Raw genomic sequence first — 23307 nt, 5'->3', positions numbered from 1 at the left:
GCTGAACAATTTGGGGATTCACAGACTTTGGTAATCGTTAAAAAATGAAAAAAAAATAGTTCTGTGTGAACAAGAAGCTCAAATATAAACCATCCTGACACACTGACACAAATGATCTGCTATCAGTGTTTTCATGAACCTGGGTGAAGGTAATCTGCATGAGTTTAACCTCCCTGTCAAAAACCTGTATGATTCTGTTAGCACTGTAACAATGAGGTCTTGCTCGAGCTACTGATGAAGCTTTATCAATGCTTGTTAAGTTTCCAAATCACATTTTATCCCGATGGTCCAAGGCTTACATCTTTATGCTCACAAACGTACTTCTGTAATTAATCAGTAACCAATTTATTACTTTAAGTTACAGTGTGAGGGGCATTAATGAACATAAATTAGATTTAACCTTCAGAACTGCCTTAATTCTTTGTGGCACTGATTCAACAAAGACCTGGAAACATTCCTCACAGATTTAGTTTCATATTGACATGATAGCGTCACACAGTTGCTTCAGATTTGTCAGCTGTGCATCCATGTTGCAAATCTCCTGATCCACCACATGCCAAAGATAATCTGCTGGATTGACATCTGTTATAAGAGCAGTATACTGTGGTCATAAAACGATGGACATGGTCAGCAGCACAACTCAGGGAGGTTGTACCTCTGGAGAGGCCCCTTCCTACACCTGAAGTTTTGACCAGTGAAACGTTTCCTCACACAGTGTTTCCTAGTGTTTCATCAACAAAAGGAGAATTTGTTCCTCAGACTGTGCAAAAAGCCCTGACGCACCACAAACCTGTTCATGTGTCTAACTGTTTTCCAAACTCAGCGACACACCGGCCGGGGATCAAACTCTGGTAATTGGTGATTCTGTTCTGAGACACGTGAAGACAGCAGCAACCATAGTCAGTTGTGGACGGTGATCTGTTATTTGTCAAACTCTTTAGCTGTATGCACATACTGTGTCTTCTTTCAGTATTCAACCTTTTCCATTTAAAGTTTCATTAAATATCAAAAATGATGTTTTGAGACTTTAATGCAGAATCAAAAAAAGAAAAAGTATTTTTTTTTATTTAGAAACATTTAAAGAGCATCATTTTACGCACACACACACACACACACACACACACACACACACACACGTCTTTGTTGTTGTCTTAAAGCTCATCTTTGGTGTTGTTGGCTTTTTTTGCCTCCTCAGCTTTCATGGCCTCGGTGTACTTCCTCCTGTCTTCATCCTCCTGGATACACAAAGGAGAAAAGTATATTTTTAACTGAAAGAAAAAGGCAGCTCTCAAACACACAGACAGCTATAAAAACACACAAAGACACAAGTGTAAGGATGATCATTCACCTTAGCTCTGTATTTTTTGGCTTTCTCCATCTCCTTCTCTACAAACTTAATCAGGGGTTTCAGCTTCTTTTTTCCAGTGTAAACCACCACCTACGACACAGACCACAGAGATCTCACTGTAATGAGCCTGGTTTCCTCTAAAGAGCAAATAATTCCTTTTTTAAAATCTGTTTTTCGTGATGATATCATAGGCTTTAATAAAAACGATTAATCGCCTCATAATTGCCTCGTACCCTTTCAGCATACAGAGCAGGAAACAAGCAGAGTGATGGGTACGTGCCCTGCACTGATAAGTTGATATCATTGGCTGAAGCATCGATACGAGTGATGACCACGTCCTCGCGCTCCTCAAAGGCCTCAGCTAGTTCCTCCCACAGCGGAAACACAGCGCGGGACTCTTTACTGTAGGGCAGATCTTCAATACAAACACATACGATTACTTTAGGAAGCTCTCTATGTTTTCACTTTTAATCACAACATAAATTTGAACTTTCCTTGTATCAAATGCCCTAAATAAGGGCATCATTTTTTTTAATCTGTCAAATTTCATCACATTGTTTGGGATGTATCTCTGCAGTCTGTCTATGGATCTTAAATAGAATTTGAGTGATGGTTTTAGCTGAACTACATAAAGGATTGGCACAGACTTGGTTGCTTGTGTTGGTTTGCTCATTTTCTGAAAGGTTAACTGATCATTTCATTGAAGGGGACTTCTTCAAGTGTTTGTATTGCCTGGGAGATCTGTTCAAACACTTTTTTGACTCATCATGTTAGGAGGTGGTGGGTAGGTGTATTGTTGTTTTTGGGTTTTGTTTCCCTTTTTGGCATAGGTAGGCGGGGCTTGATGGCATTCCGGCACACCTGCGGCGCATCGGACGTCATCAGTGAGCGCTTTTAAGGAGCTGAGTCACGGACGTCTGGTGTCGGAGTATTGTCGCTGTCATAAGTGGTAACGTGTTGGTGCAAGCTGAATCTGTTGATTCCACGCTATTGAGCTGCATGTTTTGAGGATCCATCTCCTGCCTGCTTCTCCTTTGTTCTAGCCTGTCCCGCTGCCTGCTCGCCTGCCTATTTGTCTTTGTGTTGGCTTCTTTGGATCCGTGACGGAGAGTTACTTCATACCAGTCTGTGACCACCGCTACAGCTGTAGTTCTGTGTTTCAAGTAAGCTCTCCAACTCTCCCCATCGTCTTTAGTTTAACTCTCGGCTATCGACGTTACTCGGTAAACTTTGTTTGTCCCTCGTTTTCAGGTAGCTCTGGTGCGTCATCTGCCCACCCGCATACCTCGGCTCCGTCTCGTCTCTTCAGCTCTGCTCTCCTTGCACATTTTTACCTGTCACTGTATATAGCCCCTTCCCTTGTAAATATTTCCCCATCATTGTATATAAATCTGCATCACTACTATCTTGTGCCCGTGTGTTTCTGCCACTAAATCCATCCGTGTGAGTTCTCCTAACACATCATGTTAGAGAATCTTTTTCCTTATACTCTCAGGGCCCTTTAAATACACTCCCAACAACTCAAATCATGTGCGTTTTCAATCTAAAGGCTTGAAGGTGCTGTTTAGCTTAGAGGGTGGTTGCCAATTTTAGTCACCAATGACTCCCAGTATAACTTAGGGCCCTCTTTAAAAAGAAAAACAAATTAAAGCATGATATTAAAATGAACAGTGTTTACATACAAAACAGGACAAAAACAGTCTTGTCTGGGTTAAAGGCAACTTTCTCCAGATTCATCCCCACCAGCTCCTTCACTGGTTTTTGGTCCCATCCTTCAGGTATCGGCTCACTCTGCATCTTAGGCTGTTAGAGATACACAAGTCCATTAAACACATAAAGACGAGCTGCCTCCCGGGTTCTGTCTCTGTGCCACACAGCAGAGGTGAGTGGGACTTACCTTGGCTTTGCCCTCGAGGTAGTCCTGGCAGAACCTTTCTATGATCTCTACGCTCAGGGCGTCAGAGGGCAGATGGTAGGTCACGTGATTTGACAGGTTAACCAGTCGGATTAGGGGAGCCTCAAAGTCCCGCACCCGGAAGTACTCCATCATTCTGCCATTGCGAAGCTCAGCCACGTTCACCAACACAAACAAAATCTGACACACAAACATATACAGCCCTCAGACGCTCCTGTACATCACAACAAGGCGGCAGGGCCAGGAGGCAGCCTGGGATCAAACCACCGACCTTCGGATTAGTGGCTGACCTGCTCTGCCACCTGAGCTACAGCCACCCCGTAAGAATGCCCTAAACAGTATGGTCAAAAACAAAGGAAAAATTAAACAAAATCTATGTGCTGTATTCATTCTTATCTCACTTTGGGACTAGAGTAAGGGTCAGATACGGTCATTTGTTTATGATTTGCTGTTCTGCAGCCAAACTGCTCACAAGACCTTAGTAAAGAACTGGTTTGGGTAAAAAGTAGGTTTAAGGTGAGGATTAATGTTATTTATGCGATCGAGTCAAGGTCAGAGTCTGAAAATACATTATTATTGACCTCAAAAGCACAGACATATGTTAGGTACCTTCATCCTGAATGTCTCTGCAGCAGTGCTGAAGGCAGAAAAAATCTCATCAAAGTCTTCTGAACTTTTGTTGACAAAGAGAAGAGCGTGGTTTAACACAGGCGAAGATAAGATCTGAGAGGCTGTCTGCAAAAGGAGACAAAGCGGTTCAAACACTTAAGCAGTGAAGCTGGATTTCAGCTGGCGCTAATGTTAAGGCAATTCAGCACGTTTTTAAGTTCAATGGACAGAGCCCTCTACTGACTGAGATGATCATAACAGGTGCAAATGAGGATATTAAGTTGTAATTGAGCCGCTAACTGCAAAGGCAGGAGGTGAAGGTGGATAAAGAGGACAACAAACTCCAGCTCTGTGTGCCAAAGCTCCAGTGCATCCATCAGAGTGTGAACGCATGTGATAAAAAGCACTTAAACTTCAGTTAAAGTGCTGTGCAAACTCATTCAGAGTTTAAAAACACCTTTTAATATGGCGTCATGTATGCCAAAGAGGTGGATAAATATTAAAATTGATTTTCAACATAATGCGATCCAGTACCACCACCACCACCCACTACGACCTCAGTGATAAAGATAAAGTAGAATAATCACCTTTCGGGCAATGTCAACAATAGACTTATAAAAGTTTATGGCAGAAGAGCTGCATTACACTGAAAGGTGCAAGGTGCTCGGTGGGTGTAGCCTACATGAAAACAGCAATTAGATTTCAGTCAGCAGAGATTTTCCCTGAACACCATCCCAGTGGATTCAGACCAAACCGTTCCTACCGTAGCTGTTGTATATGTGTGAAAATACACCATGGACACAACACTGTACCTGCCCGGTGTACTCAGTGACTGGGTCCATCTGGTAGATCGTGATAAAGACAATCAGGACCCCTTTAGATGTCTCGGGCGTCATTTTGTAAGCCTTGATGAGCTTAGACTGCAGTGGGCACACACAGACACACAAACATACATGGTATCACAGGTAAGACTATAACCAACAAGTCTGCTTCATATATTTATGCTTCTTTTGTAAAACTCTGGATGCAACATCAAGATTTCTTTCAGTTATGCCGTCTTTTTGAAGGCTCACAGTGAGGTTTATGTTTAAAATCTCACTCATGTTTTATGGCATTCACCCTCAGCTAATTTCTCTTAACTAAACAGAACTAAAAACTAACTAAAGAACTAAAACCTCTCTTCACATAGAGCAATGTCACAACTAGTATTGTTTTTGTGAACCGGTGTGTTTGTATGTGTTGTGCGTGAAGAACCTTTTTGAGCATCAGAACAACATCATGTGTGTGGCCGTATTTGGCGATGACGTCATCGTCCTGCGTCACCACAAACCTGACGTCAGGAAGCTCGACCGCCGTGGCGTAGAACACCTGGACGTACTCGTGGTTCAGCTCCTGCTCACACGCAAACGCATAGAAACTGTCGGAGTGCGGTAGATGCACAACATAATAGAGAAGGGAACTCAGGCGAGGCTTTTGTTTTACCTTAAAGAATCCAACCACTGTCACCTCTTCTGAGGCCTCTGATTGGCTGAGATCAGTGACGAGGTCAGCAGCTGACCCTGCCCTCCGTTTCAGCCAGGTCAAGATGGAAGCCGAGCTCTGAGGAACTTCAGGACAATCCAAGATCACAAATCACTTTACTGTTAATATTTTACCCAAAACAATTAAGATTCAACAGCTGAGGGGATCCTAATAACTCCTGGTGCTCTGCAGGAAATATGAAACAACAGCCAGTAAACTCTAACCACTGGTGTTTCACAACAAATGGCAGGCTAGTTAAATCAAAGAGACACATGTCTGAAAAGTTCAAGGCAAAATTTAATGACAGGGTGTCAGCTTTAACAACTTAACTGCAGCATGTGCCTCTTTCATCCTGATCTTTTCACGTTTCCAGAATAAGAGCAAATTTTCATACAAAAAATGCGATTAAAATTTGTGCTGGATAACTTTAGAGATATATGGTTCATATGAAAACATAATGACTCCAGCCAGGGCTTTCACTGCTGTTTTTATTACCCAGCATCTAGCCATCGGTGGTGCCAGCGAACATCATAATGAAGTCAGAGCACTAGAGGACAAAGCCCTCGAACAGAGGTAGAGGAAGATTCAAACCAAAGCATCTCTTTGTTTCTCTATTGTTTCCTAACAATCAGAACCCTGATTTTTCATTCGCTTTGTCACATGATAAAATAAGTGTGGATCATTTATTTTTCAGCAGTATGCCATATCTGGAGCTACTCCTCTGGGTCATGTCATATGATATACATTGTTCTTGTTAAAAGAATAAATGAGATGAATGAAACTCTTCTGCACCTACCAGGGCAGGCTACTGGGTTGTGTTTATCTCCGGAGAGGTACAGTCTGATTACCGGGTGGCCCGTTGCGTTCAGTTCTTTAGCCAGGTCCTTCTCTTTTGACACATCAACCACTGCCAGCTTGACCTTTGACCCCTTGAGCTCTGCTGCAGCTCCTTGGAAAGCTGTAGACACGCGCTGGCTTTCTCCCGACAGAGGTGCAACTGACAGACACGCAGAGGAAATGAGGATTTGATTTCTTACACACCTTGCAGTCGCCTGTTTGTGCGCTTACCATATGAAAGTATGAAGGTCAAAGGTCATGCTGTACTAGGCTTGATGTTTAACTTACAGAAGTGCACCAGGAGTTGGTCATGCTTTCTCAGCGCCCTTTTGAAATTCCCCTTCTTCAGCTGTAACACTCCGTCTTTCTCTGGGAACTGTTTGTCTTCCTTCGTGTCGGCGGCGACGCATACGCCGAGACAGAAGGCCGTCACGCACAGCAGCAAAAGCCTCTTCATGGCGGTTCAGTCTCACACTGACAAACTTGGCGGGAGTGGTGAAAGGGAGGTCTGATGTGTGTATCAGTGCCGAGGAGGTATAACTGTGAATCCTTGCGTTATCTGCCGCCTGGACCCAGCAGCCTATAGCTGATTAACTTTCCTATCTGAGCACTGCTGTATGTCTGCTATTGGCTGCTGTTCATATCAGGCTCTAGTATCTAAACGCTAAACCCTAACTTTGTTGCCTGTACAAGGTCACACAGCAGACATAAAAGAGGAAGTTACTCACACATTTGGTGTTTGTGTTCATATGCAAAGTGCACCCATTTGCCCTCGAAAATACATAAATGCATGTTTTGTTTTTGGTCCGCAACGAAACATGACCTCAACTTGGCAAAGATACTAAACATTCACTACAGCATTAAAGGCAGGGAAAGAAAGCCCATTTATCACTTTATTTAACAGCCTTTTCATTCTTGATCCCATACTGTCATATCATTTTATCACACTGTTTTTATACTGGACTTAACAGAGGGTTAGATAACAAGAAAAATGTCCGTACAACCAGAGGTGTGGACTCGAGTCACATGACTTGGACTCGAGTCATTAATTTTATGACTTTAGACTTGACTTGGACTTTTACACCAATGACTTGGGACTTGAATTGGACTTGAACCGGTTTACTTGAAAAGACTTGATATTTTACCCCAAATATAAAATTTAACATCCATATTATATAGAGATTGAAAATGTGACGTAATTCACGGGTAGAACCGCAAAGGATTCTGGGAACTCGTGGCAAGAGGTACTAGCGCACGCAGGCTTTCAATTGAAATCAGTTATACAGCGATAAAAAGAAACACAAAAATGTTGTCGCATGACAGCCACGGGAAGCCGACGGGTAAAGAGATCGGTTGTTATCGGATTACGTCGTTGAAGAGAAATTGTTCGAGCCATGTTTCCGAAGTGACAAACAGGCGACAGATGGCCTGGATTGCAGCCACTCAAAGATCAAATATAACGTCCCAGAACACTCCAGCTCACAGGTTAGTCTGCTCCAAGCATTTCCACAAAGGTCAGTCTGCTGCTGTAGTTAATACGTCATTTTCATAACATAATTGGTGATATAGGTTACAAGCAAGTCTGGCGCTGAACAGAAATTGTCGCCTATGCTCCTTTATTTATTGTGCATAAATAGTGAATTGTCCTGACACAATATTGCGTTTCGCTTCTGTTATTATGGTACATTGACAAAAACATATACTTTTATTCACAGGATAAAACAGTTGTTTTGTATCACTAATTGTCCAGTACGATTACAGCATACAGTATTATTGTCACTGCTACATTTCTGTGATGGGTACCAGAAATTATTTCCACTACTAATTAATTACCGTTGAGCTCAAAGGTCCTATTAATAAACGGTTAACGAATGTGTATTTATGACGACGATTTGTGAGACTGGTAAACTTATGATACGTACGATGGTCTTTCGTTCTACACGGTGCATTTCAAGGTCCTGCACCCATCCGTCGGTAAACTGTACCTGGGCTTGTTGCAGTGACCGGAAGTTACTAAACTTCATGAGTGTATGCGCTCACTCCAAGAACCGTATGATTATAAATATGCATATAAATATGCTACGATGAGATAGCTGACTTCATCTAACTAGCAAATGTTGTCCAGGCTACGTTGGTGATACAGTTTTTTTTAATGTGTATGATATTTTTGTCATGCGATTTTAAAGCCGGTCCTACAACCGCATCCAAGAATAACATGCAGCTTATCTCAGAACTGTCGGTGAAAATTATTCTTGGAGCTAGGTTTAATTGAGCTGCATTTTAAAGAGGTGCAATTTCACAATTTGTGTGTATTTTCTAAGTTCACTATTTTGTCATGTGTTGAGAAAAACACAGATTTTAAAATTACATGGTCTAATATTTACATTTAGCATATAACTGCAACATTCTTTTTTTCTTTTTTAAAGACTCGAAAGGACTTGAAATTCAAAGTTTCAGACTTGTGACTTGACTCGGACTTTTACACCAGTGACTTGAGACTCGACTCTGACTTGCCTGACATTACTTGAGACTTGACTTGAGACTTGAGGATAAAGACTTGAGACTTACAAAACAATGACTTGGTCCCACCTCTGCGTACAACAATTGCATGGTTAGCTTAGCATTAAAGAATAGAAACAGCACCAGGATCACTTAAGCTGGCAAATTATGTTCTATAAAAACTGTTTAATCATAATGAGGTAAGTAAGAACGTTTTATCTGGTGATATAAACAGCAAAATACCAGAAAACTGCTTAAAAATAGATGAGTACCCTCATTACCTGCAGCTAGCTTGAAGTTTGAAATTGTTTTCATCTGCAAGAGTAGCTAATTTCGGCTGGTTAGTAAATGTTAAGTACCACACAGGTTTTCCTGTTGTTCATATTCTGAGAGATTCATATCAAAGCTCCCTCTGTGCTCGATTGTTTCTTGGTCAGGTGTTACGACCCGGCTCAAAAGCCGCAACATAAGAAAAAGGAGACGAATAACAGAGTGTGGGTGAGAAGAGGTTTCATCCTAAAATGGAAAACCAGGTTGGCTAAAATGGCTGGTGCCACCAAGGCAAAGACTAGTGCACTGCTGGAAAGCTTGCCTCAGGTATGCTTTTATCCACACTTGACTAGGTGTGGCCAATTAGCACCAGCTGAAAACACTGAGACGATTAAAAGCTGCAGAGGGACGCAACACCACCTCCCTTAAAAGGGTTCCTCTAGGACCCTTAAATTTATTAAAAGCCCCTCTGAAGCCTTCAGTTCCTTGACCCACAAACCTGGAATAAAAGTTAAAGCTAACAGAAGCACAGTGTTCACGTTATAGTTGGCATCTCTAAGCATGGATGGGCATGAGGATTTGAAGTTGCCACACTGAACAGACAAAAAGTAACATGTGACCAACACAAAGGAGCACAACAGTCACAAACCCAAAATGATTACCTGATCTGCTACAACACAAAACCAGAAGTAGCAACAAATAATCACAACTAAGTGATCTGTTGTCTCCACCACACAAACAGTCACATACAAGTGGCCCTATACCACAACAAGTTACTTTAATCCAAAAAGTTCAGTAAATCAAGCATACTAGTGACCAACCACAAAATGGAGAGCTATGGCCACACAATGATCACATCAAGGGTGGCTCAGCACCCCACAGTGTTATTGCCATCACCTGGCCAACAACACTCACAAGTGATCCAACAAAATAGCCATATTCCCCACAACACTAAAGGTCACAGCCCAAAACACTCACCTCACAAGGATCTCATTAGCATCCATCCACACTGACATATGCACACACAGGGTGTGCACACAATGCCAACTTAAAAACAGCCTACCTGCCTCAGCTACAGACCATAATCAAGAATGGTCTCAAACCTCCTACCAAGTTTGGTGCCACTGATTTACTATGTGCAACTCCCATCCTAAAATGCTAAAAAAATCAATAAAACTTTACCTGTCTAGTCTTCAGTGGTGTACCGGGCTCGAGGCACCTTTAAACGCAAACTCAAGGATAGGCAGCAGACCGGGGTACAGTCTCCCACCAAACCCTGAAGCGTACCCCCACCCAGGATAGCCACCAAACACAATAAACTAAAACAATAAAGCAAAACAACAAACAAGTGCTTCGATGGAAGGGCAGCACAGCCACCCAGCTGAAACACTAACTAAAGGGAGTTTGCTCAATTACAGTGAACACCATCACTCACCCACTTAAAAGCAAAACAAACTGACATTCAGTCTCCACTAAAATGTCCAAATATCCCGGACGTGCCACCACTTATGTTACGACCCGGCTCAAAAGCCGCAACATAAGAAAAAGGAGACAAATAACAGAGTGTGGGTGAGAAGAGGTTTCATCCTAAAATGGAAAACCAGGTTGGCTAAAATGGCTGGTGCCACCAAGGCAAAGACTAGTGCACTGCTGGAAAGCTTGCCTCAGGTATGCTTTTATCCACACCTGACTAGGTGTGGCCAATTAGCACCAGCTGAAAACACTGAGACGATTAAAAGCTGCAGAGGGACGTAACATCAGGCTTGTTGGTCTCCAGTGAAGTGACTGATAGCTATCTAGCTGCAAAATCTTTTCAAACGTGCCAAAGCCAGGTAAGATATACAAGTTGTGTTTGTCTACTCCACATTTACAGTCCAGGTAAGATACCTACAAGTGTGCTGAATCAAAATTGAAAAGGGTAACTGCTAATACACACTTCCTTTATTCTTTAATAGACCTCATTTTAAAATCTAACATTGGTGCAGAGTTAGTGATGGCCAAATGAAGCTTTCCGAAGCACTGAAGCTTGTATTGAAAAACGGTTCATTACTCGAAGCTTTTCAACACAGTCCTCTCCGGTGACATCTGGTGGTGAAAATTTTGAAGAGCAGCTTGAATCTGCAAAATAAAACGGACTGCTCAATTATCACTGCTCACTCAAGAGTGGAGTTCTCTCTGATATTGGGCCACCGTTCCGTTGCTTTGAACATGTAATTGGTTTTGTTTTCTCGATTGGGGGGCTGAAAAAAATGCAATGCGTATCTGCGTAATACATTTTGATCAATAAACTTTCCCTATTTAAACATGCACTATGGTGTGGCCTTTCTTTGCTCATAACTCCTTGATGTTGGTAAATACAATAAGTGAGCAATATATATAATATACATATGATAATGCACAGCACATTATGGAGTATGCCCCTGCTGTGAAGTCCTGCCTCCATCTACTTGTCGTTTAATCACTGGACAGCTGGACAGGTTCATACAAAATATTAGATTAGGCCAATTGTCCTATACATATTTTTGACCTAGGGGTGGGATTGATTGTGAACTGGAAAGGGAAAATGCTTAGGGGGCTGAGTACGGCTGCATCGTCACTGATTTGTAGAATCCTTTTGATTCGATACAGGATCCGATTCAATTTGATTGGAATCTGGAAAGTTTTGCCTCAGTCAGAAATATTACAATTCTGATCATTTAACAGTATATATCCATAATTTCGTATCTATTAAAAGAAAGCTGACACATGTGAGACTTAATTAGAGATGTAAACAGAGAGTTATGAAACCTGCAGCTGCAGAAGCCAGCGGGAAAAAAAAGAGGCAAACACAGCGCGGACCCGACGACACACCAAAATCTGACTCTGACGCGTCGGGTCCGCGCTCTGTGTTCACGTTTGTATGCAGAATCCGTAAACCTGCTCCCAGTTACTGTTTTAGCTGCATGGTGTTTGACGACATGTTGTGAGGTTTAACCTGAGATGCTGGCGTTTCAGGCATAATAACGTTAATTTACAAATCGACACAGGATTGTAATGAATCAATATCACTTTATTCAATTTAGCATGGATTGTAATCAGAAAGGCGATAATCAAAGCCCACCCCTAATCAAGAACTTGCAAAGTAAAAACATGATCTATGTCAGGTAGCCCTTTTGTTATTTACATTTAAAAAGAGGATTAGTGTTACTGTGCGCTGGCTGAGTCTGTTTCTTTTCTTAGAAATAGTTTCTCCTGCCCTGGAGAAAATCCACTTGCATGGAACAGAAGAGGCTGTGGAGTGCAGGAACCACACTGCAAGCTGGTAGATATGCAGGTATTCCTGGGTCCTGCAGACTATCACCTAAAAACAATAAACAAAATGATTTTCTAAACTGTAGCAATGTCATGTACGTATAGTGCCAAATACATTGTTGTAGTCTTCATTAGCTTTAATTCACATGGAAGTGTTCCTAAAGTCATATGCTGTAATGATATTTACATTATGAAAACATGATTTTGGACATTTCAAGTTTTTCACTTCGGCAGATAAAATGAATTGAGCAAAATCAACTCAAAATATTCCCACACGCCAGAACGTCCTCTCTTCCTCGCTGGCTCCATATCTGTCAGTGGAATGATCACCTCGTCGCTATCTGTCACCATCAACACACTCCACGAATCCCGTGGATGATTCACTTCCTTATATCCCTTTGAATCAGGTACCGAAGCAGTTACGTGCGTAATGAAGCTTCGGACGTCACTGGTCACGTGACTTTTGCCAAACGAAGCAAGCCTCGACACAGTGCTTCTGAACCAGTGTGTTGTTTTTTTCGACACACGCTCCGGAGCGTCAGCTTCAAGCGGGCCATCACTATGCAGAGTCAAAGGTAATGGGATTAAAAATAAAATCACTACTGAAATCAAACAAACTACTACACTGACAGAAGTTACACATACAGTTACTATAAGGAAGCAAATAGTACACCTTTTGTCAGCTCGAAGGTTTTGCATATCAGGATTTAACAACAACAAGTACATCCCATGATTCAGTAGCTTGTAGAACCACCTTTAGCAGCCGCAAATTACAGGGAGTGCAGAATTATTAGGCAAATGAGTATTTTGTCCACATCATCCTCTTCATGCATGTTGTCTTACTCCAAGCTGTATAGGCTCGAAAGCCTACTACCAATTAAGCATATTAGGTGATGTGCATCTCTGTAATGAGAAGGGGTGTGGTCTAATGACATCAACACCCTATATCAGGTGTGCATAATTATTAGGCAACTTCCTTTCCTTTGGCAAAATGGGTCAAAAGAAGGACTTGACAGGCTCAGAAAAGTCAAAAATAGTGAGATATCTTGCAGAGGGATGCAGCAGTCTCAAAATTGCAAAGCTTCTGAAGCGTGATCATCGAACAATCAAGCGTTTCATTCAAAATAGTCAACAGGGTCTCAAGAAGCGTGTGGAAAAACCAAGGCGCCAAATAACTGCCCATGAACTGAGAAAAGTCAAGCGTGCAGCTGCCAAGATGCCACTTGCCACCAGTTTGGCCATATTTCAGAGCTGCAACATCACTGGAGTGCCCAAAAGCACAAGGTGTGCAATACTCAGAGACATGGCCAAGGTAAGAAAGGCTGAAAGACGACCACCACTGAACAAGACACACAAGCTGAAACGTCAAGACTGGGCCAAGAAATATCTCAAGACTGGTTTTTCTAAGGTTTTATGGACTGATGAAATGAGAGTGAGTCTTGATGGGCCAGATGGATGGGCCCGTGGCTGGATTGGTAAAGGGCAGAGAGCTCCAGTCCGACTCAGACGCCAGCAAGGTGGAAGTGGAGTACTGGTTTGGGCTGGTATCATCAAAGATGAGCTTGTGGGGCCTTTTCGGGTTGAGGATGGAGTCAAGCTCAACTCCCAGTCCTACTGCCAGTTTCTGGAAGACACCTTCTTCAAGCAGTGGTACAGGAAGAAGTCTGCATCCTTCAAGAAAAACATGATTTTCATGCAGGACAATGCTCCATCACACGCGTCCAAGTACTCCACAGCGTGGCTGGCAAGAAAGGGTATAAAAGAAGAAAAACTAATGACATGGCCTCCTTGTTCACCTGAACCCCATTGAGAACCTGTGGTCCATCATCAAATGTGAGATTTACAAGGAGGGAAAACAGTACACCTCTCTGAACAGTGTCTGGGAGGCTGTGGTTGCTGCTGCACGCAATGTTGATGGTGAACAGATCAAAACACTGACAGAATCCATGGATGGCAGGCTTTTGAGTGTCCTTGCAAAGAAAGGTGGCTATATTGGTCGCTGATTGGTTTTTGTTTTGTTTTTGAATGTCAGAAATGTATATTTGTGAATGTGGAGATGTTATATTGGTTTCACTGGTAAAAATAAATAATTGAAATGGGTATATATTTGTTTTTTGTTGAGTTGCCTAATAATTATGCACAGTAATAGTCATCTGCACACAGATATCCCCCTAAAATAGCTAAAACTAAAAACTACTTCCAAAAACATTCAGCTTTGATATTAATGAGTTTTTTGGGTTCATTGAGAACATGGTTGTTGTTCAATAATAACATTATTCCTCAAAAATACAACTTGCCTAATAAATCTGCACTCCCTGCAATGCACTCTGTCCTCTCACACCTGGACAACAACAACACCTACGCCAGAATGCTGTTTATAGACTTCAGTTCAGCATTCAATACAATCCACCCCTCACAACTCATCAGGAAACTGACAGACCTGGGTATCAGTTCCCTCATCTGCAAATGGTTACTGGACTTCCTGACCAACCGCCCCCAACATGTCCGGCTGGATAACCGCTGCTCATCTACCATCACAATGAACACCGGTGTACCACAAGGCTGTGTGATGAGCCCTTTCCTCTACTCCCTCTTCACCCACGACTGCAGACCTGCTGATGGTTCCAACACCATCATTAAGTTTGCAGATGACACCACGGTGATTGGCCTCATCAGTGACAACGATGAGGCCGCCTACAGGGAGGAGGTGGATCGTCTGGCTGAGTGGTGCGACAGAAACAACCTGCTGCTTAACACCGAGAAGACCAAGGAGCTCATCGTGGACTACAGGAGGAATGCTGACCCACATCCACCCATCCACATTAAGGGGACGGCTGTGGAGCGTGTGAGCAGCTTCAAGTTCCTGGGAGTCCACATCTCCGAGGATCTCACCTGGACGACCAACTGCTCCAAGCTGGTCAAGAAGGCTCACCAGCGCCTCTTCTTCTTGAGGACTCTGAGGAAGAACCACCTGTCCTCAGACATCCTGGTGAACTTCTATCGCTGCACCATCGAGAGCATCCTGACCAACTGTATAACAGTCTGGTACGGGAACTGCTCTGCCTCGGACCGGAAGGCGTTGCAGAGGGTCGTGAAAACTGCCCAGCGCATCGCCGGAGCACCACTTCCTGCCATAAAAGACATCTACAGGAAGCGGTGTCTGAAAAGGGCTGGGAAAATCATCAAAGACCCCAGTCACCCATCACATGGACTCTTCACCCTCCTGCCCTCTGGGAGGCGCCACAGGAGCCTCCGGACTAAGACCACCAGGTACCGGAACAGCTTCTTCCCCACAGCTGTCAGACTCCTGAACTCTGCCTCCTGACGTGACCTACGTTAAACTCATGGACTGAACATACACACACCCACAATGGACAACTGTACCCTCAAACACAATAATAACATGGACTGAACCACCACTCACAACCACTAGCACTTTATATAGCCTCTGTAGAAACTATCTACACCCTCACTTATCTTAACTGCACTACTGTATAGCTCTGTGTAAATAATCATTCTGTACATTCGATAATTTTTAATCCTACAACTGTTTACAACTTGCATAGTTCCCATTTCTGTATAGCTGTATATCCCAGATTCTGTAAAGTTATTCATTTCATATTCTGTATAGTTTTTCATATTTATATCCTGTTCATATCCTGTACATAGCTTGTACTCACTACAGCCTGTACATACTTATAGTTATAGAATATTCACAACATACTTCATACCGTGTACATTATAACATACCATAATAGACCCATTTCTGTAATATACTCACATATCTATATTATTGCTAATATATAGTGTAATATATCTATATCACTAAAGCACTTCTGGATGGATGCAAACTGCATTTCGTTGCCCTGTACCTGTGCATGTGCAATGACAATAAAGTTGAATTCTATTCTATTCTATTCTAAAAGTAATCACTTTCTGTATCACTTTCCCTAACCCTCTCTCCATTGTGGAGGAATTTTATTCCACTCTACTCTAAAGGTTTACAAGTCATACTTGATCAGTCTTTTTCTAATTGTACTCCCATGGAGTGTAACATTTAACCAAGGCCTGTAGAGTATGAGATGCAGCTCTTGCAGTTTCTCTGATTATTGGATCTTCTGTATGTTGGGGTGAATTTGCTGGGATGTTCATTCCTGGGATGACTGGCAGCTGTCTTGAATGTTTTCTACCTCACTGTAAAATGAAGGACTTTAAATTGTTGGTAAATGACCTTGCGACCCTTTCCAGATTGATGGAAAATAAAAACTATTTCTCTAAGATCACTGTCTGTCATCTTTGTTGTGTGCTAACACACACCTGAATGCTTCAGAGTAGCAAACACCAAAAACCTCTGCATTTATAGAGGTGCTCACCCGCGGTCATCAGTTAATCAAGTGCAATCCAACTTTCTATAGAAACACTAATGTTGTACTTAGTTTTTCACACACTGCTTCTGCATTTTGGCTTATTTTTTGCTAATTAAATGATGACAGAGGGTAATATCTCATTGATTTATCATCTATCAAGTCTTCAACTTCAAGACCTGCTAAAGACCAACCTTTTTTCAAAATTTTTATTATCTCCTGATATGTAAATACTTGGAATTTGAAGAGGGTGTACTTTCTTTGGACCATTTCTATGTGATAGATTTCCAACGCATCACAACCATTAAGGTATTTTAAGGATTTCTATTTATTTATGAATTTTTTTGATCACATAACATATTTGTAAAGCTAAACATTTATAGGTCTGCTTGTCAGAGAGTAAACATTGCTGGTGTAAACAAACCTTTTATATGTTGCTAAGTAAATAGAAGTCCTGTAAATCAGTTCAGGAACAGGTTTCAATCAGGAGTGGCTGGCATTTGGCCACACGACAGAATGAGTCAGTCCCACTGACTGATTACAGCTGCTTAGAAAGCAGTGCAGCAGAGTTAGGTCACCATTCTCACATGAAATAATAACAGATGTAATAAATATAATAATTTAAACCACATAACCTTTTTTCTAACTATCACTAAGAGTAAAATAGTGTAGTTAGGCAGTTAAAGGTACTTTAAAAACTTCAGTTGTACCTGCAGTAAAGCTAAAAAACATCAAAGTTTTGTTTTTTTTTCGTTTTCAGATATAGAAATCAGTCAGTTTGGATAAAAAGCAATGAAAGCTTAATTATAAATGATAAAAGAATTTAGTGCAGAGCTGTAAAACTCTTTTCATGTTAGAATTTGGACAAATGTGGTTAAACATGGCTGCATTAAACTGTCTCATCCCATTGTCTGCAATGAAGAAGGACTGTCCTGCACTGTCTTTAGGGGAGTGTAAAGTGTTATTGCTGTGTGTCATTTAATCATAATGAACTCACACTGTAATACATTTGTACAAAATTAGAAAGTGAAAAAAGTGTTTTTGTGTAATTTCTTTTTCATATTTACGTCCTAGAAATGCTTTTCTGCTTGTGAGCCTAAAGTGTGAAAAAAAGGAAAAATGTCTCAGTACAGCTACCAGCTGTGGTAGTGTGTGTGGTGACCTGGAGGTCCTCTGTAACAGTCTGGGAGAGTTTGTACAAAAGTCTCCACATGACTCCGGGCCTCTCCTCAGCCATCATCTGTGTAAAGTATTCGTTTGCCATAGATGTCACACTAGCATCACAAGTTCATTAGTTCATTTGTCCACACTTCGATGTGTAAGGTTAATTAATCCTCACAGGGTCATCTTTTGTGCACGTGCAGAGGGTTTCCACACTGTGGGCAGGAGTGATGTGTGTCTTGCATTCCCCGTACCATTAATGGAATGAGACAGAAACCGCAGATGAGCCTGAAACACAAGCACAGAAAACACCAATGAAGCTGTGCTCAAGCTCGTTTAGCGCCGGTGCACATGCAATACTCCTCCTGTGTGAGTGTTTGGGGCTCTTACCCCGCCATTGCAAGAATGACACACCAGCACCAAGCAGCTGTCCCAGGTACATGTGTGACTTTACTGGTTACAAGATGACTGCAGTGTGGGCAGCGTACCAAACCAGGGGCGCCTCTCAGATATTCCACCGCTATGGGAACAGGCTGCGGCTGGCTCACTACTGCTATCGGCTGAGTTTGTCTGCTGTTGACACGCGGTGCGGCACCAGCTGCCATTCAGGAGACAGATGAAGTTATTAGAAGGAGAGAAGAACAAGTAAGGCAGAGGCTTATACACCCACTGGACACTTTGTTAGGTACACCTAGCTAGTACTAGGTTGGACGTCCTTTTCCCTTTCAAAACTGCCTTTACAGCTTCATGGCAAGATTCCAACAAGGTGCCAGAAACATTCCTGAGATTTTCCTCCATATTGACATGATGACATCACACAGCTGTTGCACATCCATGATGCAAATCTTCTGTTCCACCACATCATGAAGATGTTGAATTGAAATCTGATGACTATGGAGGCCATATGGTCAGGAAAACCCGTCTGAGATGATTTGAGCTTTGTATATGTGGTGTTTATGCTGCGTGCATATCGTTAGGGTCTGCTTCTCTGTTACTCCTGATAATCCCTGCAGTCAAAGCTTATTTCAAAAGCAGCTTGTGTCCTTGCTGTTGCTGCATCAAAACTCTTAAATGACCTCCCAGATGACCTCGTGCAAGCATCAGTGAAGACTGTTTTTAAATCTGAGCTGCCTTTTCTGTTAGACTTGTGAAACAGTTGAATTGTTGAGCTGTGATTGGAGGATTGGCTGCTGTTAGCTGCTGGTTTTTTTTTATAGGAACCTGTTTATTCTGTTTTATTTTGTGTAACACATTTTGGTTTTAAATATCCTATAGAAATAAAATGTATTTACTTACTTAGACCAAATGACTGACTCTCTTGTTCAATTTTGTTGAGCCAGTTTAAACTGTAGCCTCAGTTTCCTGTTCGTAGCTGACAGGAGAGACACTCAGTGCGGTCTTCTGCCTCGAGGATCGACATGTTGTGTGTTCAGAAATGCTCTTCTGCATATCTTGTTTCCTGATGCCTTTCTATGAGCTAGAAACAGTTTGGCTATTCTCCTCTGACCTCTGGCATCAACAAGGTATTTTGATCCAGAGAACTGCTGTTCACTGGATATTTTTGGCCCATTTTATGTAAACCCTAGAGATGGTTGTGTGGAAAAATCCCAGGAGATCAGCTTTTTCTCAAATACTCAGACCAGCCTGTCTGACGAGAACAACCGTGTCACATTCAAAGCCACGAATGCCACCTTCCTCCCCCATTCTGATGCTCCTTTTCAATTTCAGCACGTTATCTTGACCATATCTGCATACCTAAATGCATTTAGTTACCTCCCTGTGATTTTCTGATGAGATACTTGCATTGACAGTCAGATGAAAAGGTGTACCTAACAAAGTGGCCAGTAAGTGTAAATAGCAGTAAAGAGATCATGCTTATAGTAAAGATGTAGTCTTGATACTTGCCTTGTCGGGAACGCGAGGACGCAGCAGCTGGAGCAGAAGCTGCAGCGCGAGCACGAGAAGCATGCGGATTAACTGTAACACAGAAAAACCAAAATTTAACCTAATGTAGCTTTTTAAATACTTACACTTTGACCCTTTAAAGTCTGAACCATGAAATAATTGCCAGAAAGTTCAAGATTTTTGAAAATATTGTGAACCTTCTGAGAAAAAACATATTCATTTGCATGCATGAGTTTACTTTGAAATTATATTTGTTACATTTGTTTCTCTCTCTCTAGTGCTGTTTAGACAGGCTTTCCACGGGGATCACTGTGATGATGTAGAAGTCTCAAAAACTCACAAAAACTCATGAATTAAATATGATACGACAGGCACTGTTGGGTTAAAATACAAACATTTGGTGAGTAGACTACAGACAGCATATGGACTGAGCCTCTTACATTGTGAAACCAGCGTGCAGCACATAGAGACTGAACTGAACTTGCTGAGCATGCCTACATGCCTAAACGCCTTGGTTTGCTGCCATGTGATTGGCTGATTTGATATTTCCGTTAATGAGCAGTTGAACAGGTCTACATAACAAAGTCAATATTAAAAGTGCAATCTTTATACTTTGAGTAATGGGATGGACTATGACTCCAGTGCTTTGGTGGGGAGGCGAGGACACGGCAGTTGGCACAGACAGGACAGGAAAAGGATCTGGCTGAACTGTAACTGTGATTTAAAAAAAGAAAAAGAAATGTTTACATGTTATTTTGCAGTCACACTAGGGTTTCCTTCCACACTTTACTTTAAATATATATTTTTTAAATTTACTTCAGAGTGCACTGAAGTGGTTGTCTGGCAGAGTAAAAGCATGAATACACTTAATGACGACATTTCTACAAATCAGCCTGGTAAAACTGGTATGTCATGTAAACAGTATCCCAAAAAATAAATAGAAAAGGACACAAGTTAGTGTGTACATCCTGTCAGCAATATCTCACGAGCTGACTCAAGAAATGGGGTTAAAGGAAGCATCTCACCTGCTTCTCTGTAGGCAGGTGGAGGTGTCGGTGGGGATGAGAGAGAGGCGTCATAGGCAGGTGGGGGGGCGTTAAAAGCTGCAATGGGCAGAGCAGGAGGTTGGCGACTGGCCTCCTCATATGAAGGGGGGTCCATCCAAACAGATCAAACAGGATTCTGTCATGAAGATAAAAACAGAAATGTAGATAAGAGCAAGTTTGAAATGTGTGTTTTCATCACAGATAGTTAATTACATAAAAACGATGTAAGTCTATACCCAGATATCTTTGATTTGGTACAGTCTTGCTTTCCAGATAAAACCCCAAAAGGGCATTAATGTAAGACTCTTCTTCACAATTATCGAGTCACGTAGCTCCTGCTGTTGATAACATCTGTGCTTTTCCTTCAGTGACAAATTAAATATATTCTTATTTGTCATCACTTTAAAACAGGTTATTTTTGATCTTCATTCACAAGTCGTCACAATCTTCTAGTATTTGGTGGGGAAAAAAGTTGACAATGATCTTGCGTTTGGTGAACCCACATTAGCGATTCTTAACACACGACTAATGTCACATGTTAGGTTCTTAACATGCGACACGAGTCATGTGAGACTCTTATCAGAATTGTGATAAAAGTATTCGTGGAGTCAGTCGTGCCCTTTTTCTTTTGCTGTTCTTCTTTTAGGGGTAATTTGTTGGACTGGATTATGGGGAAGTTACTTTTATCAAAAGTTGTACTTACATTGAAAATGTATTTACATGATCCAATGCATCACTTTATAATTTTACTTTTTAGGATTAGTGGAAGCGATGACCAGCTTAAAGTTGTTTACCTGGTCATAAAGGATACAAAGGACATTACGTGTGTGAAAACACTATTGAATTAAGCAAAATTACTTTATTTCCAAGTAATTTTCGCTGGATTACTTGTCATTTAGCTCACTAACAAAAACTGAAGTTCACACATACTGGTGCCCACTCCTTTCCCTCATATTTCCACACTATTATCACTGTGCTATCTAGTCAGAGTCAGACTTATTTTTGTTAGTCTCTCTCTCCAGTATCAAAATATAGAAAACTGAAAAATAGACCATGTGAAAGAGTACATTATATACAAAAAGGACATTTTTTTATTGACAAGACAACATGTATTATATACAGTCTCAGTAAAAGTGCCAGTAATCCAATTAATTAATACATGGTTACGAAAGACTATTGTTTAAAAAAATGACATTGAATCACGTGTAATCACTCTGTTTAGGACTGAATCCGAGAAACTGGGGAAAAAATGGGAATGAATAAAAAAAACCAACATATAAGGTTTTAAGAATGAAAAAATAACATTTTATACCCTGGGCTTTTCCAGCTTGCATTGCAAATGAAATGTGCTGTGTGTACACTAGCTTCTTTCAGTTTATCCTGGTGTTAATGTGGGCGCACTGGAAAGAGTCAATTGTAAAGTATTTTATGTGGCGGTTTAGCTCTTTGTATGCCAGGCTCTGTGATGCTGAGTCTCATATTACTGCTTTTAAGTCTGAAGCTCTGATTCTGCCGTAATAGCTACTTGCATTATCTCTCCTCCTGACTGCTAAACAATGAAAGGCGCTACATATCCAGTCTTTCATTGTTTAGCACTGCTGGTTTAAAGTGACAGCGTCAGAACAGTACACACAGTGTAACATGTGATGGCGTAAATCAGTCTTTTACTCATACTTCACATACTTTAGTGTTTTTAATAATGCCGCACACATTAATCTTAGTTGTGTTTTAATGTAACTATAGAAGCCATATATATATATATCAGCAGCTTCATCCCTTTTAGGGATTATAAAAATAGAAACAAATGTCAAATCTAGACTGTTAGTCTATATAGTTGCACTGTTTTTAAACTGGTGTGAAATATTCACCCTTTTAAACGTGTATTACTCATCGTCCACCTTTTTATCAAGATGACACAGAATTATTACAGCATGTAAACACAACTCTGACTGGCAAAGATGTATTTTTCTACCCCTATATCAGAGAAAACCGAGTGTATCAGCCATGAAATGCACCCGCTGAATGCAGTCAAGTCACTCGAGCTCACATGAGACTTCGCTCTTATGTAAACAAGACACATCCAAGTCCCGATACCTGATCCAGACAGGCACAGACCTGCCCCTGCCACATAGACATTTCCAATAACACCTGCCAACAACCTTATAGCTCATTACCCGCTGATTAAATAGTGTAATGTGAGATATATCGGAGCAGTGGTCTTACCTTGGGCAAATGAGGAAGAACGACTGGCAGGAGGAAACACGTACCATTGCTGATCATGGTCATCACATCACAGCCTGTTAAACCTGTTCTCCCCTGGAATTGGAAACATTTTACGTCTCACATGAAAACCAACCTGTTTGTCTTATTAGTCACCACTGCCTATTCAGAGGTTTTCCCTGCAGGAAGAAAAGATTGTTCAACTTAAATCAGTCTATACCTGCTTACTAGCTGGAATCACTATATTTACAAGATCTACAGCAATAAAAAAAACTTTTATAGTATGATTTATTGTTAGATACCCAGCACAAAGACTAATCA

At 41.4% G+C, this 23307-nt stretch overlaps 2 protein-coding genes and 1 long non-coding RNA gene across 6 annotated transcripts; 1 reads left to right on the top strand and 2 right to left on the bottom strand.

Annotated features, from left to right (window-relative positions):
• Positions 1–1012: 1012 nt before the first annotated feature.
• LOC113023324 (protein disulfide-isomerase) lies at positions 1013–6798 on the bottom strand. The gene is made up of 11 exons (XM_026169342.2): positions 6519–6798; positions 6190–6390; positions 5355–5479; positions 5127–5264; positions 4685–4792; positions 3873–3998; positions 3246–3443; positions 3031–3151; positions 1582–1763; positions 1349–1438; positions 1013–1235 (listed from the first exon to the last, which is right to left on the bottom strand). The coding sequence occupies exons 1-11, from the start codon at positions 6685–6687 to the stop codon at positions 1152–1154; spliced, it is 1542 nt and encodes a 513-aa protein (XP_026025127.1). The 5' UTR covers positions 6688–6798; the 3' UTR covers positions 1013–1151.
• Positions 2194–2753, top strand: LOC145429487 (uncharacterized). 2 transcript variants are annotated; one of them, XR_013909735.1, is made up of 3 exons: positions 2194–2297; positions 2392–2511; positions 2600–2753. It is a non-coding gene; the product is annotated as an uncharacterized LOC145429487 (long non-coding RNA). The 2 variants fall into 2 exon arrangements; XR_013909734.1 differs by lacking the exon at positions 2194–2297 and having other exon boundaries at positions 2373–2511.
• Positions 6799–12197: 5399 nt separating the features above from the next.
• On the bottom strand, positions 12198–23103 carry LOC113024421 (lipopolysaccharide-induced tumor necrosis factor-alpha factor homolog). Of its 3 annotated transcripts, none has more exons than XM_080303077.1 (7): positions 22990–23103; positions 20746–20902; positions 20333–20434; positions 19721–19792; positions 18206–18413; positions 17994–18103; positions 12198–12339 (listed from the first exon to the last, which is right to left on the bottom strand). In XM_080303077.1, exons 2-6 carry the CDS (start codon positions 20879–20881, stop codon positions 17998–18000), a joined length of 624 nt encoding a protein of 207 aa, XP_080159203.1. In that variant the 5' UTR covers positions 20882–20902; positions 22990–23103; the 3' UTR covers positions 12198–12339; positions 17994–17997. The 3 variants fall into 3 exon arrangements, with proteins under 3 accessions (XP_080159203.1, XP_080159204.1, XP_026027303.1); XM_080303078.1 differs by having other exon boundaries at positions 18304–18413; XM_026171518.2 differs by lacking the exon at positions 12198–12339 and having other exon boundaries at positions 16959–18103.
• Positions 23104–23307: the final 204 nt, after the last annotated feature.

The sequence above is a fragment of the Astatotilapia calliptera genome, chromosome 6 (genome assembly GCF_964374335.1).
Source record: "Astatotilapia calliptera chromosome 6, fAstCal68.1, whole genome shotgun sequence".
NCBI classification, from domain to species: Eukaryota; Metazoa; Chordata; class Actinopteri; order Cichliformes; family Cichlidae; genus Astatotilapia; species Astatotilapia calliptera.
This window is presented reverse-complemented; position numbering and strand designations above follow the sequence as displayed.